General features: G+C 42.8%; 2 protein-coding genes across 2 annotated transcripts; both read left to right on the top strand.

Moving 5' to 3' along the window:
- Nucleotides 1-2,433: 2,433 nt before the first annotated feature.
- On the top strand, nucleotides 2,434-9,433 carry LOC127006999 (uncharacterized). The gene is made up of 9 exons (XM_050877469.1): nucleotides 2,434-2,483; nucleotides 4,852-4,992; nucleotides 5,952-6,014; nucleotides 6,333-6,391; nucleotides 6,485-6,563; nucleotides 6,848-6,922; nucleotides 7,662-7,714; nucleotides 7,823-7,923; nucleotides 8,380-9,433. The coding sequence occupies exons 2-8, from the start codon at nucleotides 4,872-4,874 to the stop codon at nucleotides 7,859-7,861; spliced, it is 489 nt and encodes a 162-aa protein (XP_050733426.1). The 5' UTR covers nucleotides 2,434-2,483; nucleotides 4,852-4,871; the 3' UTR covers nucleotides 7,862-7,923; nucleotides 8,380-9,433.
- Nucleotides 9,434-10,573: 1,140 nt separating this feature from the next.
- Nucleotides 10,574-16,420, top strand: LOC127006996 (26S proteasome non-ATPase regulatory subunit 9-like). Its single transcript, XM_050877465.1, has 6 exons — nucleotides 10,574-10,776; nucleotides 11,933-12,032; nucleotides 12,191-12,375; nucleotides 13,661-13,774; nucleotides 14,385-14,493; nucleotides 14,843-16,420. Exons 1-6 carry the CDS (start codon nucleotides 10,684-10,686, stop codon nucleotides 14,845-14,847), a joined length of 606 nt encoding a protein of 201 aa, XP_050733422.1. The 5' UTR covers nucleotides 10,574-10,683; the 3' UTR covers nucleotides 14,848-16,420.
- Nucleotides 16,421-18,975: the final 2,555 nt, after the last annotated feature.

The raw sequence follows: 18,975 nt of genomic DNA, 5'->3' as shown, positions 1-18,975 counted from the left end.
CGTATCTTGCTTGGTGACTCTCGGAAGTTGGTGTAGGCTCGCCAGGTGTGGCACTCCCTGCACCTGTGCCTTATGAAATCCCACAAGAGCCGCTATATACGTCCCTGCGGTGTTCCAGGGAGTCGACGGAGCTGAGAGTCTCGGTTTCTCGGGGAGGCCTCCGTGCCACACCCTGTCAGAGGCACCCCCAATGTCCAGGGCTACCACGACAGTGTCCAGGCCGTCGTCAAGGGCGTCCTGCCAGCTCTTTGGAGAGGAGCATCAACAGATCGGAGGTGGACCGGCCAAGTCTGAACCCAAACTGTTGGTCCGAGAGGAGGTAAATGTCCTTGAAGTGACAGACTACGTCTGCCACGACCCTCTCGAACACTTTCCTCACAACAGAGAGCAGAGAGATGGGCCGGTAGTTTTTGGGCTTAGACCTGGAGCTCCTCCTGTGGACAGGAACCACCGGAGCCGCTTTCCACACCGCACGATGGCCAGGTGTTTTCCCGGAGGCAGGCAGAGAAGAATCTGAAGAGGGCTGTGTTACGAGTGAAGTCCCAAAGGGGTCGATGCTGGGTCCGCTGCTTTTTATCATTTACCTACATCAATGATTTGGACACAGGAATTAGTTGTCATGTCAGTAAGTTAGCGGATGATACCAAGATCGGTAGAGTAATCCAATCAGACCAGAACGCCAGCGCTCTCCAGGATGAGCTTAAGAGACTTTATGATTGGGCGGGGAAGTGGCAGATGGAATTCAATGTCGGGAAGTGTAGTATTCTGAGTGTAGGTAGGAATGACCCCTCACACAACTACCCCTCAAATGACACTCCTCTAAGCAGGTCTGGGAGTGAGAGGGACTTTGGAGTCTTAGTGAGCACTGATCTGCGTCCTAGGGCTCAATGCATTCATGCAAACAGGGTACTGGCTTTCATCTCGAGGACCGTAAGCAATAGGAGCGCTGAGGTCATCCTCAAACTTTACTTAGCACTAGTTAGACCTCATCTTGATTACGCGGTTCTGTTCTGGTCCCCCTACTATAGAATGGATATCAAGATGTAAGAATCTGTACAGAGAAGGATGACAAAAATGATTCATGGGGTGAGAAACTTGCCCTATGAGGATAGAATGAAGCATTTAAATCTACACTCTCTAGAAAGGCGAAGGTTGCGAGGAGACCTGATCAAAGTCTATAAGTGGATGAAGGGCTTTCATAAAGGAGATGTCAGTAGAGTTTTGGTTGTAAAAGAGCCAAGTAGAACATGAAGCAATGGTTTTAAGTTAGACAAATTCAGATTCAACAAAGACATAGGCAAGAATTGGTTCACCAATAGAGTGGTGGATGAATGGAACAGGCTTGGCAGTCATGTTGTGTGTGCCATTACCATAGATACATTCAAGAAGAGGTTGGATTTATTCATGGATAATGAGGGAAGGTGGGGTTGTAAGATTACAGGAGCTGCCTTGTATAGGCCAACCGGCCTCTTGCAGACTCATTACGTTCTTATGTTCTTCTCCCCCGCACAGACGCTTTCCATATATAAGGGCCTTGTCCGCCCTCGTATTAAGTATGCATATCACGTGTGGGGGTGCTCTACTCACACAGCTCTCTTGGACAGAGTGGAGTCTAAGGCTCTTCGTCTCATCAGCTCCCCTCCTCTTACTGACAGCCTTCTACCTCTTAAATTCCGCCGCCATGTTGCATCTCTTTCTATCTTCTATCGATATTTTCATGCTGACTGCTCTTCTGAACTTGCTAACTACATGCCTCCCCCCCTCCCGCGGCCCCGCTGCACACGACTTTCTACTCAAGCTCATCTCTAAACTGTCCAACCCCCTTATGAAAGAGTTAACCAGCATCTCCATTCTTTCATCCCCTTCACTGGTAAACTCTGGAACAACCTTCCTTCGTCTGCATTTCCTCCTGCCTATGACTTGACCTCTTTCAAGAAGTGTATCAAGACAGCTCTCCATCCAAAATTGAATTCTCTTTTGGCCACTCTATATTTTTCGCTTTGTGGGGGCAACAGTAGCAGGCTTTTTTTCTACATTTTCTTTTTGTTGCCCTTGAGATGTTCTATGTGTTGTAAAAAAAGTGTTCATGTGACGTGGCATGCAGGATGCGAGGCTGGCAATGTGCATAGAGAGTGTGGAGAGCAGCAGAATGGAACGGTGGCATGTGGCGGGAGAGGAAAAGAAAGTAGAGGGAGAGGAAAATGATGTGGAGGGAGAGGAAAATGCTGGGGCCTGGGGCGGATGGCTAAGGGACCGGGTGTGTGGAGGTGGGAAGGGCTGTGATAAAAGTAGAACGTGATGATTGAGGGGGAAGAAGGGGGGAAAGGGGGAGGTGCAGGAAGGAGACCGGAAGCGTTAACAGGATACATTACAGGGAGCCACACAAGTATAAAAGGTAAAGGCGCCTGCCAGCTCGACACACTCGTCCCCGCAGCGAGTCTTGTATCTCCACCTGCTCTCGCATACCTGTCCCGGCTTCTCAGGTAAGTCTTTGTGAAGTAAGCAGAGGCAGAATTTGAAACGCCGAACTGAGTGTCGAATAAGTCTTGTTTTAGTTCATTTTCGTACCTTTCTTTAGTTTGCGTGAGGTGTGCGTGAGTTTACACCCGTAAGATAGAGATGTGAAGGTGCTGTTTGACTCTTGCATTGGTGCGCTGAATCTCGGGCCTCGGGAGAATGGGGCAAGGAAGGAGAAACAGAAGAAGGCTGACTGCTCTAAAGCTTGCCAGGGAAAGGGACGAAGGGATGTGGGTGCTATAGTAGTTATCTCATGCGCTGGTGAGGTGCGAGGAAGGTGGTAAGTTAATCCGATATTTTAATGCTTTTTGATCTGCGTTGGAGGATAAGATTACTCACTTTTTTTTCTTCTATTTATACATGCAGTACGTATAAAGCTATAGCAAACGGAGGCGAACATCTAGTATTCTGCAAGGAGGTGTTGGGGAGCGGGAAACTCAACTCTAGCCATACACAGTCCAGTAACCAGTCTTCCCACCCTTGGTTCTAGTTTTGTGTCAGTTCGCGCATGACGTCACACGGTCCCGCTCAAAGAATCCATCTCTAGCCCTAGAATTATATCGTTTAATTTGCCAGACACAGAGGAAAACGTGGATCCGGTCGGACCCAATGTAGAAAATAATGAAAAAAAAAAATACAAAAATCATATCTATTTACCTCCAACGCTACAAATCTTGAAAAATACACATTCCTGAATGCAATCACAGTATTCAAATCAGAGTTTTTATGCACACTTAGAGACACGCCAGTCCTCGTCGACAGACCGACTCGGTCGGCTAGATTTCGATCGCCGATAGAGTCGGTCTGTCGGCTTCCTGCTACGGGCCGCCAATAGGTTAAGCCCGTGCTCTCCCGCGCAGGAAGGGAGCATTTTTGCACTCTTAACAAAGGCCCGTTTCCCCTATAGAGACTAGGGGATAAATCTTTGAGGAGGAGGAGGATGCACACTTATTTTTTGAGTAAAAAAAACTTGTAAAAAATAAAAGATTACGCATATAATGCTTTTATAAGACTCCTCTGATACGGAAATAAATCCTGACTAAAATTCCTCCTTCTTGGATGGCTGGCCTTCATGAAGAACGATGGCAAGCTGCTATGCGTCAAAAAAGTGAGGTGCCTGGAACACATGAACATGACCAAGTATTCTACCTAAAATTTTGGGTATTTTATATTTATAAAGTCACATGCATACATGTGACATGTATACATACATTAAAGCTTGTATATTGAAAGAATACCTATATTCAAGGAGAAAATGCATCACCATAAACATTGAATGGCGGGGTGCCGTGGAGAGGCCAAAAGGGCCGGCAGCAGGTGATATGCACTCTATTATATTTTCTTCTACAGAGTCTTGGGGCTGTTTCTGTGGCGTCACAGTAAAACTCGTTGAAGCGTCGATGCCGATTACGACGTTCGGCACACTGTCATGGCCATGGAGTTACTCGTAGTAGTACGTATATGCGTGTGACGTATACACTATATATACGTACACGTACTATAGTGTATACATACATAGAATTCTACCTCCATGGTCATGTTAGTCAACAGGAAGGGAGGGGGCCTCATCAGTAGGGCATCTGGCAGCGGCCGTGGGTGTTGGGTGGCAGTATCTTCACTTTCACAGTAAATTGGTTCGATAGTGACATCATCAAAGAGATTGATGGTGTCCTCTGCTAAGATCTGTGCGATGGCTTTTTCGCTCAGTCCAGTGTGACACGTCATCGTTTTTTTCTCTCTATAATGATAACGACACGAAATAATGGGTTTAAACTGGATAAATTCAGATTCAACAGGGACAAAGGCAAAAATTGGTTTACTAACAGGGTGGTGGATGAGTGGAATAGGCTTAGCAGTCATGTGGTGAGTGCCAATACAATTGTCACATTCAAAAATAGATTGGATAAATTCATGGACAGCGATATTAGGTGGGGTTAGATACACGGGAGCTACACGGGAGCTTAGGTTCAGAGGAGCTGCCTCGTACAGGCCTACCGGCCTCTTGCAGACTCCTATGTTCTTATGTTCTTAACGTTACACTAAATAGCTTTACACACATGTTTATCAGCAGCAGTCGCGGCGCTAACACAACCTGATTCTTTTAAAGGTCGTGTTAGTCTTCAAAAATACTGTGGCTGATAATTCCTTTTGACCCGTTTTTCCCACGGTGTAGTTGGTTGGCGTTCGCTAATATTACTTTTATATTACGTTTTACGACTGAGTTTGTAATATGTCGACTTAACAACCAACACTTCAAACTAACTCTTTAGTCTGTCGCACTCTATGGACCCCTCGGCCTGTACCAATACCTTAACCTTGGAATGTCGCCACCAGACCTTGACCATCGCCGAGCCATGAAGACCACGGTGAGCGTGATGAGGCTGCTGCTGCTGGTGGTGCTGGCCATGGTGCTGTCGATGACGGACCCTACGGAGGCACGTCCAGACATACCACAGCCGCTGACTACCTGCCTTCGTGAGTTGATGACGATCAGGAGGAGGTGGAGGAGGAAGAGGAGGGTGCTGACTGTGATGGAGAGGTAATGGTTATGGTGATGATACAGTTCTTGGTCCTGCCCTAGCCATGATTGTCTTAGTGACGTCCTAGTACGCGTAATACAAGGATTCAAGTAAAGTAAAATATATGAACAGATTAATCAAAATGACACTCTGGCGCGGGGGAGGCGGTGGCTGGACATGATGTCCAGAAGACCACCTATCAACCCGGACTCTAGATTCTAGGATCAAAGATGAGCTGCGGGGAGCAACATTAGCCAATGCAAGATGGCGCCACTATAAACACTAGCCTGCGCAATAACAGGCTGGGGTCGACCACCATCAGGCCCTGCCAAGAAAGCCTACCGGCGCCAGAGGCGAACACGTTAAAAAAGACAAATAGCTGCTGACGTTTGGCGGTTACACAAACTATAAATGAGTATGTTAGTTCCCAAATGAGTAAGTAAATCATGAATAAAAAATGTTATCCTGCTCCTCTACATACCATTTCCTCTCTCTCTCTCTCTCTCTCTCTCTCTCTCTCTCTCTCTCTCTCTCTCTCTCTCTCTCTCTCTCTCTCTCTCTCTCTCTCTCTCTCTCTCATTCTTTCGTCACTCCGCCATGCATAACTCTTGCCCCTCTTTTTCACTTTCTCCCACTTCTTTCCTCTTTTACCTTCTCTCCACCTCCATATCCTCCGCTTCACCTCCTGCCCCCTTTCTATCTCACTTCCCCTTCCTCCCTCACACTTCTGGCCCTTTCCCTACTCACTTCCCTCTTCCTTCATTCCTAACACACTTGCCCCTCTTTATCACCTTCTCTCCCTCCCTCTCCCTCCTACTTCCTTCCCCTTGTTCCACACACTTCCCACCCCTGTTCACATTTCCCCCGCCCCGCCCTCCTTCCCTCCTCCGCTTATCTCCAATTCTCCTCTCGCAGGACACTGTCTGTGCAACACAAATGGCTGCAAACTCTGTTTCGCAGCTGTGGAAGACGGCACCAGTAAGTAAATCTCCCGTTAGCTTTACTTAACTTACACCTCGTCTTTCCTTCCTCACTTTTTTATGTTCGTCCAGGAATCCAAATTACTGATATAAGTAATAGAAAAAAACACTATCAACCCTCTACGGAGCCCTAGGGCACCTCACTTTCTACTTGGCAGCCCCAGTTAGATTGTTTTAGTTGTCCATACCAGCTCTCCGTTTCTTGTAATATTAACAACGCCCTAACCGAGCATAAAGCTTCCCCATCTATTTCTCGGGTATTTACCATTTCAGCAGTTTTGGGTGAAAGGTTCTGATCTATTATTTCATCTTCCAGCCACGACCTATGCAGGCCTTGGCGCGTGTCTTGACGCGGTGACTGATATTACACCTTTGGTAAGTGAGACCTGTGTGTGTGTGTGTGTGTGTGTGTGTGTGTGTGTGTGCACCAACTAACTCTTCTTTTTTTCTTCACACACACACACACAGACCAACAACACAGAATGCATCCCTCGAAGCCGACCCATAGGAGGAAACCACGAACCCACGACCCTGAACGTTATCTACGGTAGGTGCTGATAATGATGGTGGTGGTGGTGGTGGCGCTATACTGATGAAATTGATGATGATAATGACATGGTAATGGTAACAATATAGAAGAGATGAGGAGGATGTGTGTGCGTGTGTGTGTGTGTGTGTGTGTGTGTGTGTGTGTGTGTGTCGCTCATTTAGTCACTTTCCTGGCACTGTGTTCCCTCCGCTCCTTTCTCTCTCATTTTTCCACTCCAGAACTTCCTCCTTCCCGGCCTTCTTCACCTCCCACTCACCCCTCTCTCGCTCCTCCTTCCGCAGAACGCTGTTTGTGTGAGGACATCCAGGGGACAACCACGTGCAACGCCTGCTTTGATAGGGTCGACGCTGGCACCAGTAAGTAGCCCTTCCTCTACCTTCACTTGGCCTGGCCTGATCTGACTAGACAAAACCTAACCCAACCTAACTTAGCCTGGCATACGAAAGTGTAACAAAAATCATTATTAAGCTGAACAAAATATATGAAACTTAAATACTTGTGACTTATGCATCAACATCAACTTACAATGACAATGAGGTAAAAAATAGTTTTAGAAAATGGAAGTAGTAATGAGAAATTTTAAAGCCTTGGGAGACTAAAGTAAGGAACAATAATGTTGAAGAAACAGCGACTGTTCATTTTGCAATAGGTAGGTACAAGATCGAGAGAAAATCAACTTGCTAAATTTACAGAGAAAATCAGGTCGGGTGTCATGAACACCCTTTTCAAAGACAAACGAACAGAAAATGAATATGGAAAAGTCTTAATGGTGAACCCGATAAATGAAATCGACTATTCTTACAGGAATTCTGGACAAAGTGAAGGATGTGACAGTAGTAAATAAACTCAAATGCAGTGACCATTGAAGTAGAAATATGTAAAGTAGGCTTAAACCTAAAATAAGAGATAAAAGTTACTGACGCCATTAATAAATATTATAAGACAAAAAAAAGTCATACCATGAAGCAAAAATCTATATCTGCACTTTCTTGTCCACTCATTCATGTAGTATCTAACTGTTTGTGTATTCACTTAAGTATCTCTTCAATGACGTTTTAATCTACGTATTTGTCAAGATATTTATGTATCTTTCAGTAACTACATATGAAGAACTTGGAGCCTGTCTGGACGCTGTAGCACCTGCTCTGGTGAGTGTGTGTGTCTGTGTGTGTGTGTGTGTGTGTGTGTGTGTGTGTGTGTGTGTGTGTGTGGTCACTTACTCTAACAGCCCTTCCCTCCTCTTCGCCCACTCACAGTCCAGCGACATAACATGTATCGGCTGCAATCAAGGCTAAAATAGAGACTGGTGGAGCCCTTGGCATGTTACCATCGGCCACGCACTACTTCTCGAAATCAGGTGAGGTGATCGAGGTTCCTCCACGTAACTAAGTCTGACAGAAATGTATTAGATTCATAAGGTTTAAATACTTTACTCTCAATATATTTCTTAAACTGATAAGCTGTCCCACAGAGCAAAGTAGGATCAAAGAGTACCATAGACGTAGGTTGTAGGGGTGCCAGAGAATAAGGTGTCCCCAAAATTTCACACTATACTCATTTTCAAATGTGGAGTCTGTTAGGGTAGGGCCAGCCTCTCTACAGCGTTGCCACACCACTCCTAATACATCTCCCTCGCCCCCTCTTTCCTGTCAGCAATTTACGATTTGGAATGTGTATTATTATTATTAGTAGTAGTAGTAGTAAGTGCTGCTTGTGTAATTCCAATGTTGTGCACCCCTCCCCCCATACCCCGGTGAGCCTACGCCCACGCCAATGTGTCCTACTAAACGCAAACTCATACATGCCCCAAAAGGTTACACTGAGAAGGGAACGATGGCCTGACCGAACCCAAGACCACGGCTACCAATGATGTTACTGCTGGCACCACCATCACCACTACTATCTACTACTACTACTACTACTACTACTACTACTACTACTACTACTACTTCATCTCTTCTCAACGGCAGCATGCATGGAATTCCACAAGATGCGAGCATAGCACATCCACAAGCACCACTACTAAATTGAAGAAAAAATACCAATGCTTAAAGGTTCTCAAGTCTCCAGCCCTGTTAGGCCCCTTTCACACTTGCGGGCGAGGCCCTCGTCCGCGCTTACAATACATAAAGCGGACGCGGGCCTTCAGGTATCCTTTCAGACGGCGCGGGTGAAAACTGGCCGCCACCCGCAGGAAGGTGGAAGGAGGCAGGAGAAAGACAGGAAAATATATGGAAAACCAGGGAAAGCAAGGTCTTTTGGAGGAAAGGAGAGACAAAAATAAAGCTGGAGGAGGAAGGGAGATAAAGGAATAAAATTGATAAAATGAAAGACCAAAAATTAATATAGATGGCAGAGCAAAAAGAGAAAATGGGAAAAAGGAGAGAAGGGAGAAGGAAGATGAGGAAGTAAACACGAGGGAGAAGAGCATCAAAATTTTTCCTATAAATAAAGTTAAAAATAAAAAGTGAAACAGGAAAATGAACGCACAACAAATCACATTGAAACCAACCAGAATACTGAATGAGTTTTCTTTGGAGAGATACGCGGGCCACGGGCATCGCCCGCGCCGTGTGAAAACACACAATGAACACTGTATGTACCCTTTGCTGCTATGCGCGGACGCGGGCCCGCAGATGACCCAAGAGGGGCCCCGAGTTGAATTTCGCCCGCGCGCGGGCGACGTCCACGGCGTGTGAAAGGTTCCATAGAAAACATCAGTCATAAGTTGACGCGCGTCCGCGTTATAAGCGCGGACGCGGGCCTGGGCCCGCAAGTGTCAGTTCTTTAATTGTTTGTCTATCTGCCAGTCTGTCTTCCGGCACACTTTCTGTTCTTGATTTGCTTTGAAAAATAATAAAAATGCACCCCCATTTTTGTGTTTTGTTCCTATGGGTTCGTTGCTGGTCCTTCCGGGCAGGCAACAGTGCTCGCCAATCCTAATATTTGACAGGCTTTTTGAAGGAGTTTAGGGCATTTCCAGGATTTGTTTAATGACCCTGGTGGTAGTTTGACCCTTCTTCTGTGCTATGATTGTGAAAAGGCACTCGTGAAAACACTACTGACCTCCTTTTAGACCTTTTAGAAATATATATAGTTGATGCGAGTGAAGGAAACCAACGGAAAGAATTAACAACCAACCAAAACTAAGCAAGGAGGGTCAATTATTTATCTATCTATCTATCTATCTATCTATATCTATATCTATCTATATATCTATCTATCTATCTATCTATGTATATATATATATATATATATATATATAAATATATAAATATATAAATATATATATATATATCTATATATAGATATATATATATATATATATATATATATATATATATATATATATATATATTTTTTTTTTTACTTATTTTCCAGTTTTCCTTTCATTACAGGTAACATGGGCGACCTCTATTCTGAAAACAAACGATTTATATTGAAATTTCAACTATTTCTTCGGATAACTCAATACATTCCATTAGCAAAGTCAATTAAGAAACTGAAATGATGATGATGATGATGGTGATAATAACTACAATAATAATAATAATAATAATAATAATAATAATAATAATAATAATAATAATGTTAGGCACGCCGTCTGTTCACATCGCGCCTCTTCCTCGCCCGTGTTGCGAGAAATATCTCCTCGCAGAAATAACTCGCTCTGATGTCCACCACGCATGCGCACTGGGGAATACACATCAAGAAAACATCAGTTCGCCTGGTTTTGTTCTGGTTTGTCCACCTGTGATCTTTAAAATGGTTGACATTGTCCGTAAGAAAACAACACACCAGACCAACAGACCAAACACGCAAAAACCGAGTGAACATGAACGATGGGGTATAATTCTTCATAAAGTCCGCCCTGTTCGTTTGTTATATATCATTCTCTTGATTAAAAGTGTTGCTCTGATATTTATGCCGTGTATCAGAACCGAAATAGAGGAATTAAACGATAGTGGTGAGTGAAATATAGAAACAATAAGCAAGTTGGACCTCTCTCTGCGAGCTATTTTGCTTATGCGAGATCATTCCTACAACACCACTACACGGGAGCTGCGTCATTCTTCTTAATTTTTACAGGAAGGGAGTGACCAGCGACGCATTAACGATGAGCTACACGAGGGAGAGCGTCATGGCCCTAACGCAGGAGAAGCAGAAGCTGGAACAAACAATACAGGAGTTATGGGACGTGTTAAAGACGGTGGGTGTAAATGTAGAGTTTTTTTTATTGCGTTTGCTCATGAATAATATGAATACCTTTGATGTTAGATGGAACTCTTATGTTATTCAGGTGTACAGTTCTTTTGTATTGTCACTTAGTGTTTTATCTTGTTATTTATGTTACCTTTTAGTTATCTGATTGGGTTGTTACTTTACATGGTGTCTCATTGTTTGTTACCTTTTCGTTATTTGATTCGGTTGTTACTTTACTGTGTCTTGTCCTCTCTTATATGTGTATGTGTGGGGCATCCTTGCTGACAGGTGCAGGGTCCAATAAATCTGCCTTGCCTGCATCACCCTAAAACTGATCCGGTAAATCTTAAGAATAGCGGCTCCTAGCGGATGAGCATTTGGGGCACGGTGTGGTGGTAATTACAACATTTCTAGCACGTACGATGGGGTTTTGACAAGTGGACAGGCATGTTTATGTCACAAGGGGTGTATTTTTCCACGCTGGCCTCACGATTTCTTCTAAGTCGATGGGTGATGAGACTGCAAGCTCCGGGGTGAATAAAGGGAAGAGCTTGCACGGAAAAATACACCCCTTGTGACATAAATACGCCTGTCCACTTGTCAAAATCCCGTCATACTTGCCAGAAATGTTATAATTACCACCACACCGTGCCTTAAATGTGCACCCGCTAGGACCCGCTATTCTTAAGATTTACCACTGATCCTGTTAACTGAGTAATATGGCATGGCAACACTACAGTTATCTTGGCAATGAGAAAAATATTCATGTCAGCATTAAACCCTAATTGCCTCTTTCTTAGTATTTTCGTGGTTAACTCATTATTTTAGTATTAAAAAAGTTTTTATCATACTATTGACTGATCTTCAATTAACTGAACTTCTCAGCATATGACTGGCTTTAATTTTTACCTCAAAAGAATTACCAAAGTGTTTTTATTTAAATTATTTTTCTCAAAATTTATTGCCCAGTTTAATAATTGTAAGAAAAATACTTTTTTCCATACACTAAACATCAAAGGCCAAACAGACTTCTTAAAATGATAAAATAGTGGTGTTATAATTGTTCAATCGTACCCCTCATCCAGCAGCCAAACGTAATATTTAAAATTATATTCTCAACTTTGTTATTATTTAGACTAATTAATTTGCTTCTTCAATGTCAGAACAATGTGGGAATGACTGAGCCTCTCATCGACTCCGAGGGTTACCCGCGCTCAGATATTGATGTCTACCAAGTGCGTCACGCTCGCCACCAGATTAAGTGTGAGTGTTTGGGTCCTGCACTGTGTTCCTCATGCCACCTCTTCCTTCCTGCTCTGTTCTTACTGGCATCCTTCACCTGCTTCTATAATGTAGTGATTAATTATAATGTCTCTGACTGCCACTATATATCTGAATCAAATCTTTCCCCTTTTCTGCAGGCCTTCAGAATGACCACACAGCTCTCCTAAAACGCATTGAGGAGGGGCTGGCTGTGGTGCTCAGTCCATCTGCCTCCGCCAACAACCTTGACCCCAATGGCACTAACGCTCCCCCGCCCCAGCCACCGCTTGAGCCCTTCGCCAAGGTGGACCACGTCATGACTGGCTCACCTGCTAACCTGGCTGTGAGTAAGCACTGTTTTCTGCTTGAGTATTTCACATGGTTTACCTTTTTAAGCCATTTAAGACTGTACACATAAGGAAAATTTGCTGTTGATGCCAGCAAGTAAGGAAGACAGGAAAGGAGAGCCTTGTTGGTGCCATATACAAACAAGTGCCAACATTTTTCTTAAAACATAACACCAAAAATCACTATAGGCACATTTTCATGACCCTTTTTGGACTTGGTCAGCCCTAATTAGGTACTGACTTTTTTTTTTTTTTCCAGCAGAGGAGACAGTGCAAGGGCTTAAAAAAAATAGTAATAATGAAAAAAAAGCCTGCTACTTACTGCTCCTAAATAGAGTAGAGTAGAGAGGGTGCACCGAGGCTCACGAAAACACCACCAGACCCACATTCATTCACACTTCTTATTGGCTGGGGGGATCAAATGGACATTTTTTTGGTTTGTATGTGAACAAAGCAGTGATTAAATTAATAAATAAAATATTTAGTAAAAGAATAAATGTCTTATAACAGAGTGCTTCACTCAGAAGTATAAAACAGATGCAAGTATGTAGTACTCCCAATACCTCTCCTCTCTTTGTATTGCCCTCTCTCAAAAGTTCTGTATGTTTAGCTAATAGAAAATGATGGACATTAAAGACTTTAAAGCCAAATTGGGCCTAGCAGATTGGAGCATAAACTTACTGGCAATGAAATGACTGAATAGCAGCTGAAGAGTATCATCCTGAACCCTTGAGTACTCTGACATCAGGGCCTCAACATGGGCTCTTCATGACAGGGGTGAGTGGAGTGGTGACAAGCCCGTGAACAGCTTTTACCCTTGTAAAAGTAGTTTGGTAAGAATTCTTATCAAATATACATGACTCAATTAATAATGTATATGTTCATCAAGGAGTATCAAGCTAAAGTAAATCTCTCCACTCATGCACAGTCCACTGATAATGGACTATTAAACCAGTAGACAGCCAATAGTCCATTGACATCAATTGGTAATGTTTTACTCTAGTCCGATGCACCATGATGCAGTGTCGGTAACAATTGTTCTCATGTACATTGTTTGGAATTCTCTATCTGAACCACCTTCACTTGGGGAGCTGGAAGCTCTTCCATGCCACAGGAAGCTTCATCCTTGTTCTTCACTGGGTGCAGAGCATGGGTGCCCCTTCCCATGAGAATGGTAAAACACTACAGCCCCAAATTTAACTGAGTTGAAAATGGCGTAGACCCAAACATGCATTGCAGATTGTGCCTTAACTAACACTACTCTTGTTATCTCCTTCATAGGGCCTTAAGGAAGGCGATCTCCTGACCAAGTTTGGCTCAGTTAGCGCAGACAACTTCCGCAGCCTGACAGATGTGTCCCAAGTGGTGCAGCACTCGGTCAACTCGGCCATACAGGTGAGCCACATTTTTCAACATTTTTCTATCATCTTAATGTTCTCGTGGCTGCTCCATGGAAAATATTCCATTAGAGGGTGTCCCACAGCAGAAGTGTCCTCTCTCTTTGTCCTAGTCCTCCTCCCTCAAGTATTCTTAGACCCACATAATTTTCAACACTAAGCAAAGTTAGTTGTCCAGACAACTCAAGGTAATTAAAATATCAGTCAGAAGAGAATGATTGCACAGAACAGACAGCCAATAGTCAGTGATCAGCCTTGTTTTCAAAGCTTCTTCGGAAAGGTGATAATTTGTCAGTGGTCTTCCAGTCACTAATAAGTAATTTATATTATATATTATTTACTCATGAATGTATTGAGCAGCACAGATAAGTAAGAAAATTGTTTCTGGTTGATCAAACTCCACTCAAACTAATGACTTTTACTAATACTTTGAATTTGGCCATCATTGATTAGAAGCATAGTGTACACCTCTTTCTCTAACCTTTGCACTGCCTCTTTCTGCTGCAAAAAAGTTACCACAGACAAGCAAGGCAGTTATTAAGAGACCAAGAACACAAGGCCCCAACAACACCCCCGGAGCCTTATGTAATGCTTGCGGTGTGTTGCAGGTGTGTGTGCAGCGCCGTGGGGACAACGTGTCCCTCACCCTCACACCCCGCCAGTGGTCTGGAAGGGGACTCTTGGGGTGCAACCTACTCCCATACGAACGACTTGACCGTGAGTGACTTGAGATGATTGCAGTATAGTTGTGGCTGATTTGGTGATATAAGTAGTAGTAGGAGGAGGAGGAGTTGCTATTGTTGTCTTCTAATTGTAAGAAAAAACAATTATAAATGGTAAGTTTTGTTTTGTTTAGTATGTTGCTGTGGTCATGGTTGTTGTTTCTCTACACTCAGAAGGATTTTGTCACCAAATTCATAAACCTGTGTCAATTAAAACAGTAATTATTAAGCATGAAGTCCTTTATGTTGTATAAGTGGCAAGCTGGACTGTCACTCCCCAATGAGCCACAGCTACTGATGGCTTACGTTGATTCTCAGTTTTTTTTTTTTTCTCTTCATTGCAGGATAAGACCAGTCAGAAGACATCTACTGACAGAATAACCTGCCAAAGGTGACTCACTCCAGACTCACAGGTGGCTTAACTCTTGCTTTGGAATGTTAGATGTTATATGAGGAGAGTGAGTTATATGATAAGTGTTAAAAAGAATATGAAGTCGATTCTTCTGTAAATCATGCTAGTTAGTGAGGGTGGATTGATGAGTGAAAAGTTTATATTCAGTTTAAGAATAAACTATAATAGCTACATCTTTGTCACTAGGTCAAGTAAGAAGAGAAAGGAGGAAGCTGATGCATCTAAAAAAATAATGAATAACTTTTGGTGATGTGGAGTGAAAAGTTTTATATTATATTATATTATGAAAAAAAGTGAGAGGTTGATGCCTCTGTAAAGGATGTTACAATGTTGAGAACAGTTAGAAGTTGAGTGCATATTATATTTTTTGTATTAATAGATAGTTACTAGTGTTCATATTCTTTCTTGTTCGACACCATGACTAACATTTAGGAAATCTGAAAGTTTTGTTGTTAGTCATGAAACCTTATTGTAACGGCTTAAAGCTCTCATAGACTTTAATCCGGTAGCAGCGGGGATCACGTTTCTTAATGGTCCCTCTAAGCGAGAAAAATGAGAAAAAATCACCCCTCACACAAACTATTTCATAATATATATCAAAGCATTTGTGATCAGATTGTGTATCATCTATTTTGAGGGGTTTATATCATGGCACAAATTTGGCCCATCGCTGCTACATGGTAAAGCCACAAATTTGGCCCGTCGCCACTACCAGGTTAATAAGACATACAGATTTGAGTAAAAAAAGTTTAGGAATTGAGAGTTTTGGATACAACTTTAATGTCACTAAATTTCTCAGCCTTCCAACAAAAATGTCCAAGGAGCTCTGACATGCGAGTGTTCATTACAGTAACCGAGAAGCTCTTGTACTTCCTCTGAATGAAGTGGACAACAATGATGACTGACTGTGCTCCTTTCCTTAACCTGACCGTGTAATGTTGATGCGAGTGTTCTTTTATTTTCAGCGGAGATGTGAAGCTCCATTCTGTATTTTTAAAGGCTCCATGCAGTCTTATGTGTACCAGTTATATTCCCCTTACAGCAGCTTGGTATGTGGCTTTATCTTCACGAGCATCTACATTCAAGCCTCGAACCACAAGTTAACTTTTTCCCCCCTCTTCCTCTCAAGTGTTCGAACTCATCCTCTTCACATGATTAATTTCCTTCCTTCCACATCTCCTAAGCTCAGTCTGCCCTCCCTCTTTACATCACTAATATACTCAAGGCCTATTCTATTTCAAATAATCTTCCATCCTAATCCCACCAAGCCTATCAATCACAGATGCATTACTGATTCTCCTCACTATTCTCATTCTATATCATGTAACCTATGAACATACTCCTTTCATTTCTAGGTCTCAATACAAAGCATTAACAACCCATGTAAAAATATTCCTTTTATCAAAGAGAAAGCCACCTTGATTTTAATATGGGTAACAGTTTACTACAGTTGTTTTCTTGGCTATTAATACAGTCTAATGCATCCAATCTTAATAAACAGTGGTTGATACTCGTCTGGTATCTTTGGTGTACCCCATCCTTGCCTGTGCTGTAGTTCATTGGTGGGCAACTTTTTGAGTGATCCTAAGGAGAAGGCTGAATTTGTTATGAAACATTTCTTTTCAAAGCTCATGCATGATAGTTTGCTGTTGGACGTGATTCCAAGGAACTCAGTGTGTTTCGTATAAGGTGGCATTCAGATTCAAAGAAGTCAATGCACTTAACCCGTCTGCTGCATTTGGCACAGATTTGGCTTTCACTGGTAGCCTGGTAACATATATAGTCCCAGGTCTTTCTTTGCCTCTGTGGTGGATAGTGGAGTGTTTCCCATGTGGTATTGGTATGCTGGATATCCCCTCCCAAGGTGCATGACTAAATTTTTCTTCAGCCACTTTTTGTTCCATTCCTGTTGCTTGGTGATGTCTTCATGTAGGAAATCCACAGTCAAGGGGTTAAATTATCTTGGTTCCCTAATAGAACTCATCCGCTAAATATGCTCCCATTATTTTTCTCTCAGGCATTACCAATGTTTTTGCACAGTGCAGTTTATAGATATCTACTCAGGACTGATATCCCTTGATGGCTTAACACAAAATACATATATGAAGGCTGTGATTTGTGTAATTTTTTATTTGGAGTTAACATAAGAATGTCATATTCGTTCATTAGTATTTTTTGCTAACTCCATTTCTGCCAAGTGTTTCCGATGTCATTCTATCCTTGAGTACTGCCCACCAGTCTGGTCTGCTGGTCTGCACTGCTGTTACTTGGCACTAACTGATGGAGATTTCCGAACAGCTTATTTTTTGTGCGGTGGAAAAGTGAGAGGTGATCTTGAACATCGTCGTGTTATCAGTACTACTCTGCATGTTATACAAAATTCAATCTAATGCATCTCATCCCCTGCATAGCTGTGTTCTATATTTAGTTGTATTATCTGGACCAACGCTGTTTTCTTTGGCACAACCTTTTAATCGCTGCAGTTAGTGAGACATCGTGCACCTCAGTTTCAGATTATTTTAGATGAAAAGAGAAAAAGAATAAAAATATGAAAAGAGGAGATAATGATCGGAGGAGGAAGAACAAGATGATGCAAAGGAGAAAAAAAATATGAAGAGGAAAATGAAAAAAGGAAGTATACATATAGATAAATGATGAGAGGGGTGAAGCAAAAATATGAGATTGGGAACACGTGTAGATAAATAAAGAGGAGCCCAAACACACATATTTGACAAGACTTTCGTAGGAGTTGTGGGCATTTCCAGGAGTAGTTTGATGACCCTGGTGGTAGTTTGACCCTTCTTCTGTACCGTGAACCTCAAGAATCACTCATTAGAACCCAACTGACCCCCTCTCAAGACTTGATAAGAATCCTACATACAAGAAGAAACAAAAAAATAATCCTATGAGTTGTCTGTCCCAGCAGGATTAGTCTATCTATTCTGCTGTTTGAGATATGACGGATTAATATGCGAGGTGACAGTACATGATTGATTTATTGGGGTATGCAGTCATGGCGCCGCAAATGACATAACGTGAAAGAATGGTGATGAATAAGTATGCGTGTGATGATGGTGGTGGTGATGATGATTAAATATACGTGTGGTGGTGATGGTGGTGGTGATGAACGTGACAGTGAATAAAGAGGTGGAAGTGGTGTTGGCGATGGTGGAAGTAGTGGTGATGATGACTTCAGGTGGTGGTAGTGGAGGTGATGGTGGTGGTGAGGATTAGGGAGCTAGGTTACACCCTCCCCCGTGAGTTGAGTTACGTGGTCAGGTGACTTCTAAACCTCTTACAGACACCTTTGCATGACTCTCTCTCTCTCTCTCTCTCTCTCTCTCTCTCTCTCATTCATCATATCTGTATCTCTTATCAACCTAAAGTGGCTCGCATTACGCATTGCAACGTTTTTTTTTTTTTTTTTTTGTCTTTTAACTGATAACGTATGTAATTTTGATTAGAAGCAATATGAAAAAAAAAAACTATTCTGTGTGTGTGTGACTTAACTCGTTCACAAAGGAAACTGCTGAAGGATGAAAGCAAATTCGTCACAGAGGTAAAAAGAAAGCAAGGAAGAAGGGGAAACTGTGATATTTATGATCCGTACGGTGATCAACTCATGCATGTCTGATTTGCCCTCCAAAAATAACCCCAATCTCTCTCTCTCTCTGCATTCCCCAGACTTAAGAGAAAGAGAGGGAGAGGGAGAAGACGCCTTGCATTTCCGTCAATAAGGCATCGTAGTATTTACTAAGCTGCTACCGAGGCCTTGGAGTGGCTACCTTCTGGCTGGACCCGACGTCATATGTTTACAGAACGTCATTTACTCCCTCACTGAAGCTTCTAAGGGGATATTTCTTAGCGTAGACGGGGGCTGTAGTGCATGACGAGGCTTTTGCTGTGTGTGGTATTAAATGCTACACGCCGGCCACACGACAGCAGATGAATTTGTAAGGTTCCTCAAAATTCCTGCGTTGGTCTCTATTTGCGGCGGCTGGTGGTGCCAAATTCCTCTACTGGCCTGAGGGTCTCCACCTCGTCCTCGTCCCCTATATTATAAGG

Source organism: Eriocheir sinensis, chromosome 34 (assembly GCF_024679095.1).
Source record: "Eriocheir sinensis breed Jianghai 21 chromosome 34, ASM2467909v1, whole genome shotgun sequence".
Taxonomy (NCBI): domain Eukaryota; kingdom Metazoa; phylum Arthropoda; class Malacostraca; order Decapoda; family Varunidae; genus Eriocheir; species Eriocheir sinensis.
This window is presented reverse-complemented; position numbering and strand designations above follow the sequence as displayed.

Excerpts from the sequence above, each read along its gene's own strand:
- LOC127006999 (XM_050877469.1), top strand. The coding sequence starts at position 4,872 with ATGAAGACCACGGTGAGCGTGATGAGGCTGCTGCTGCTGGTGGTGCTG. Across the intron at positions 6,392-6,484 it reads TGACTGATATTACACCTTTG|ACCAACAACACAGAATGCAT; the intron begins GTAAGTGAGACC and ends ACACACACACAG. Across the intron at positions 6,564-6,847 it reads GACCCTGAACGTTATCTACG|AACGCTGTTTGTGTGAGGAC; the intron begins GTAGGTGCTGAT and ends CTCCTTCCGCAG.
- LOC127006996 (XM_050877465.1), top strand. The coding sequence starts at position 10,684 with ATGAGCTACACGAGGGAGAGCGTCATGGCCCTAACGCAGGAGAAGCAG. Across the intron at positions 10,777-11,932 it reads TATGGGACGTGTTAAAGACG|AACAATGTGGGAATGACTGA; the intron begins GTGGGTGTAAAT and ends CTTCAATGTCAG. Across the intron at positions 13,775-14,384 it reads CGGTCAACTCGGCCATACAG|GTGTGTGTGCAGCGCCGTGG; the intron begins GTGAGCCACATT and ends GGTGTGTTGCAG.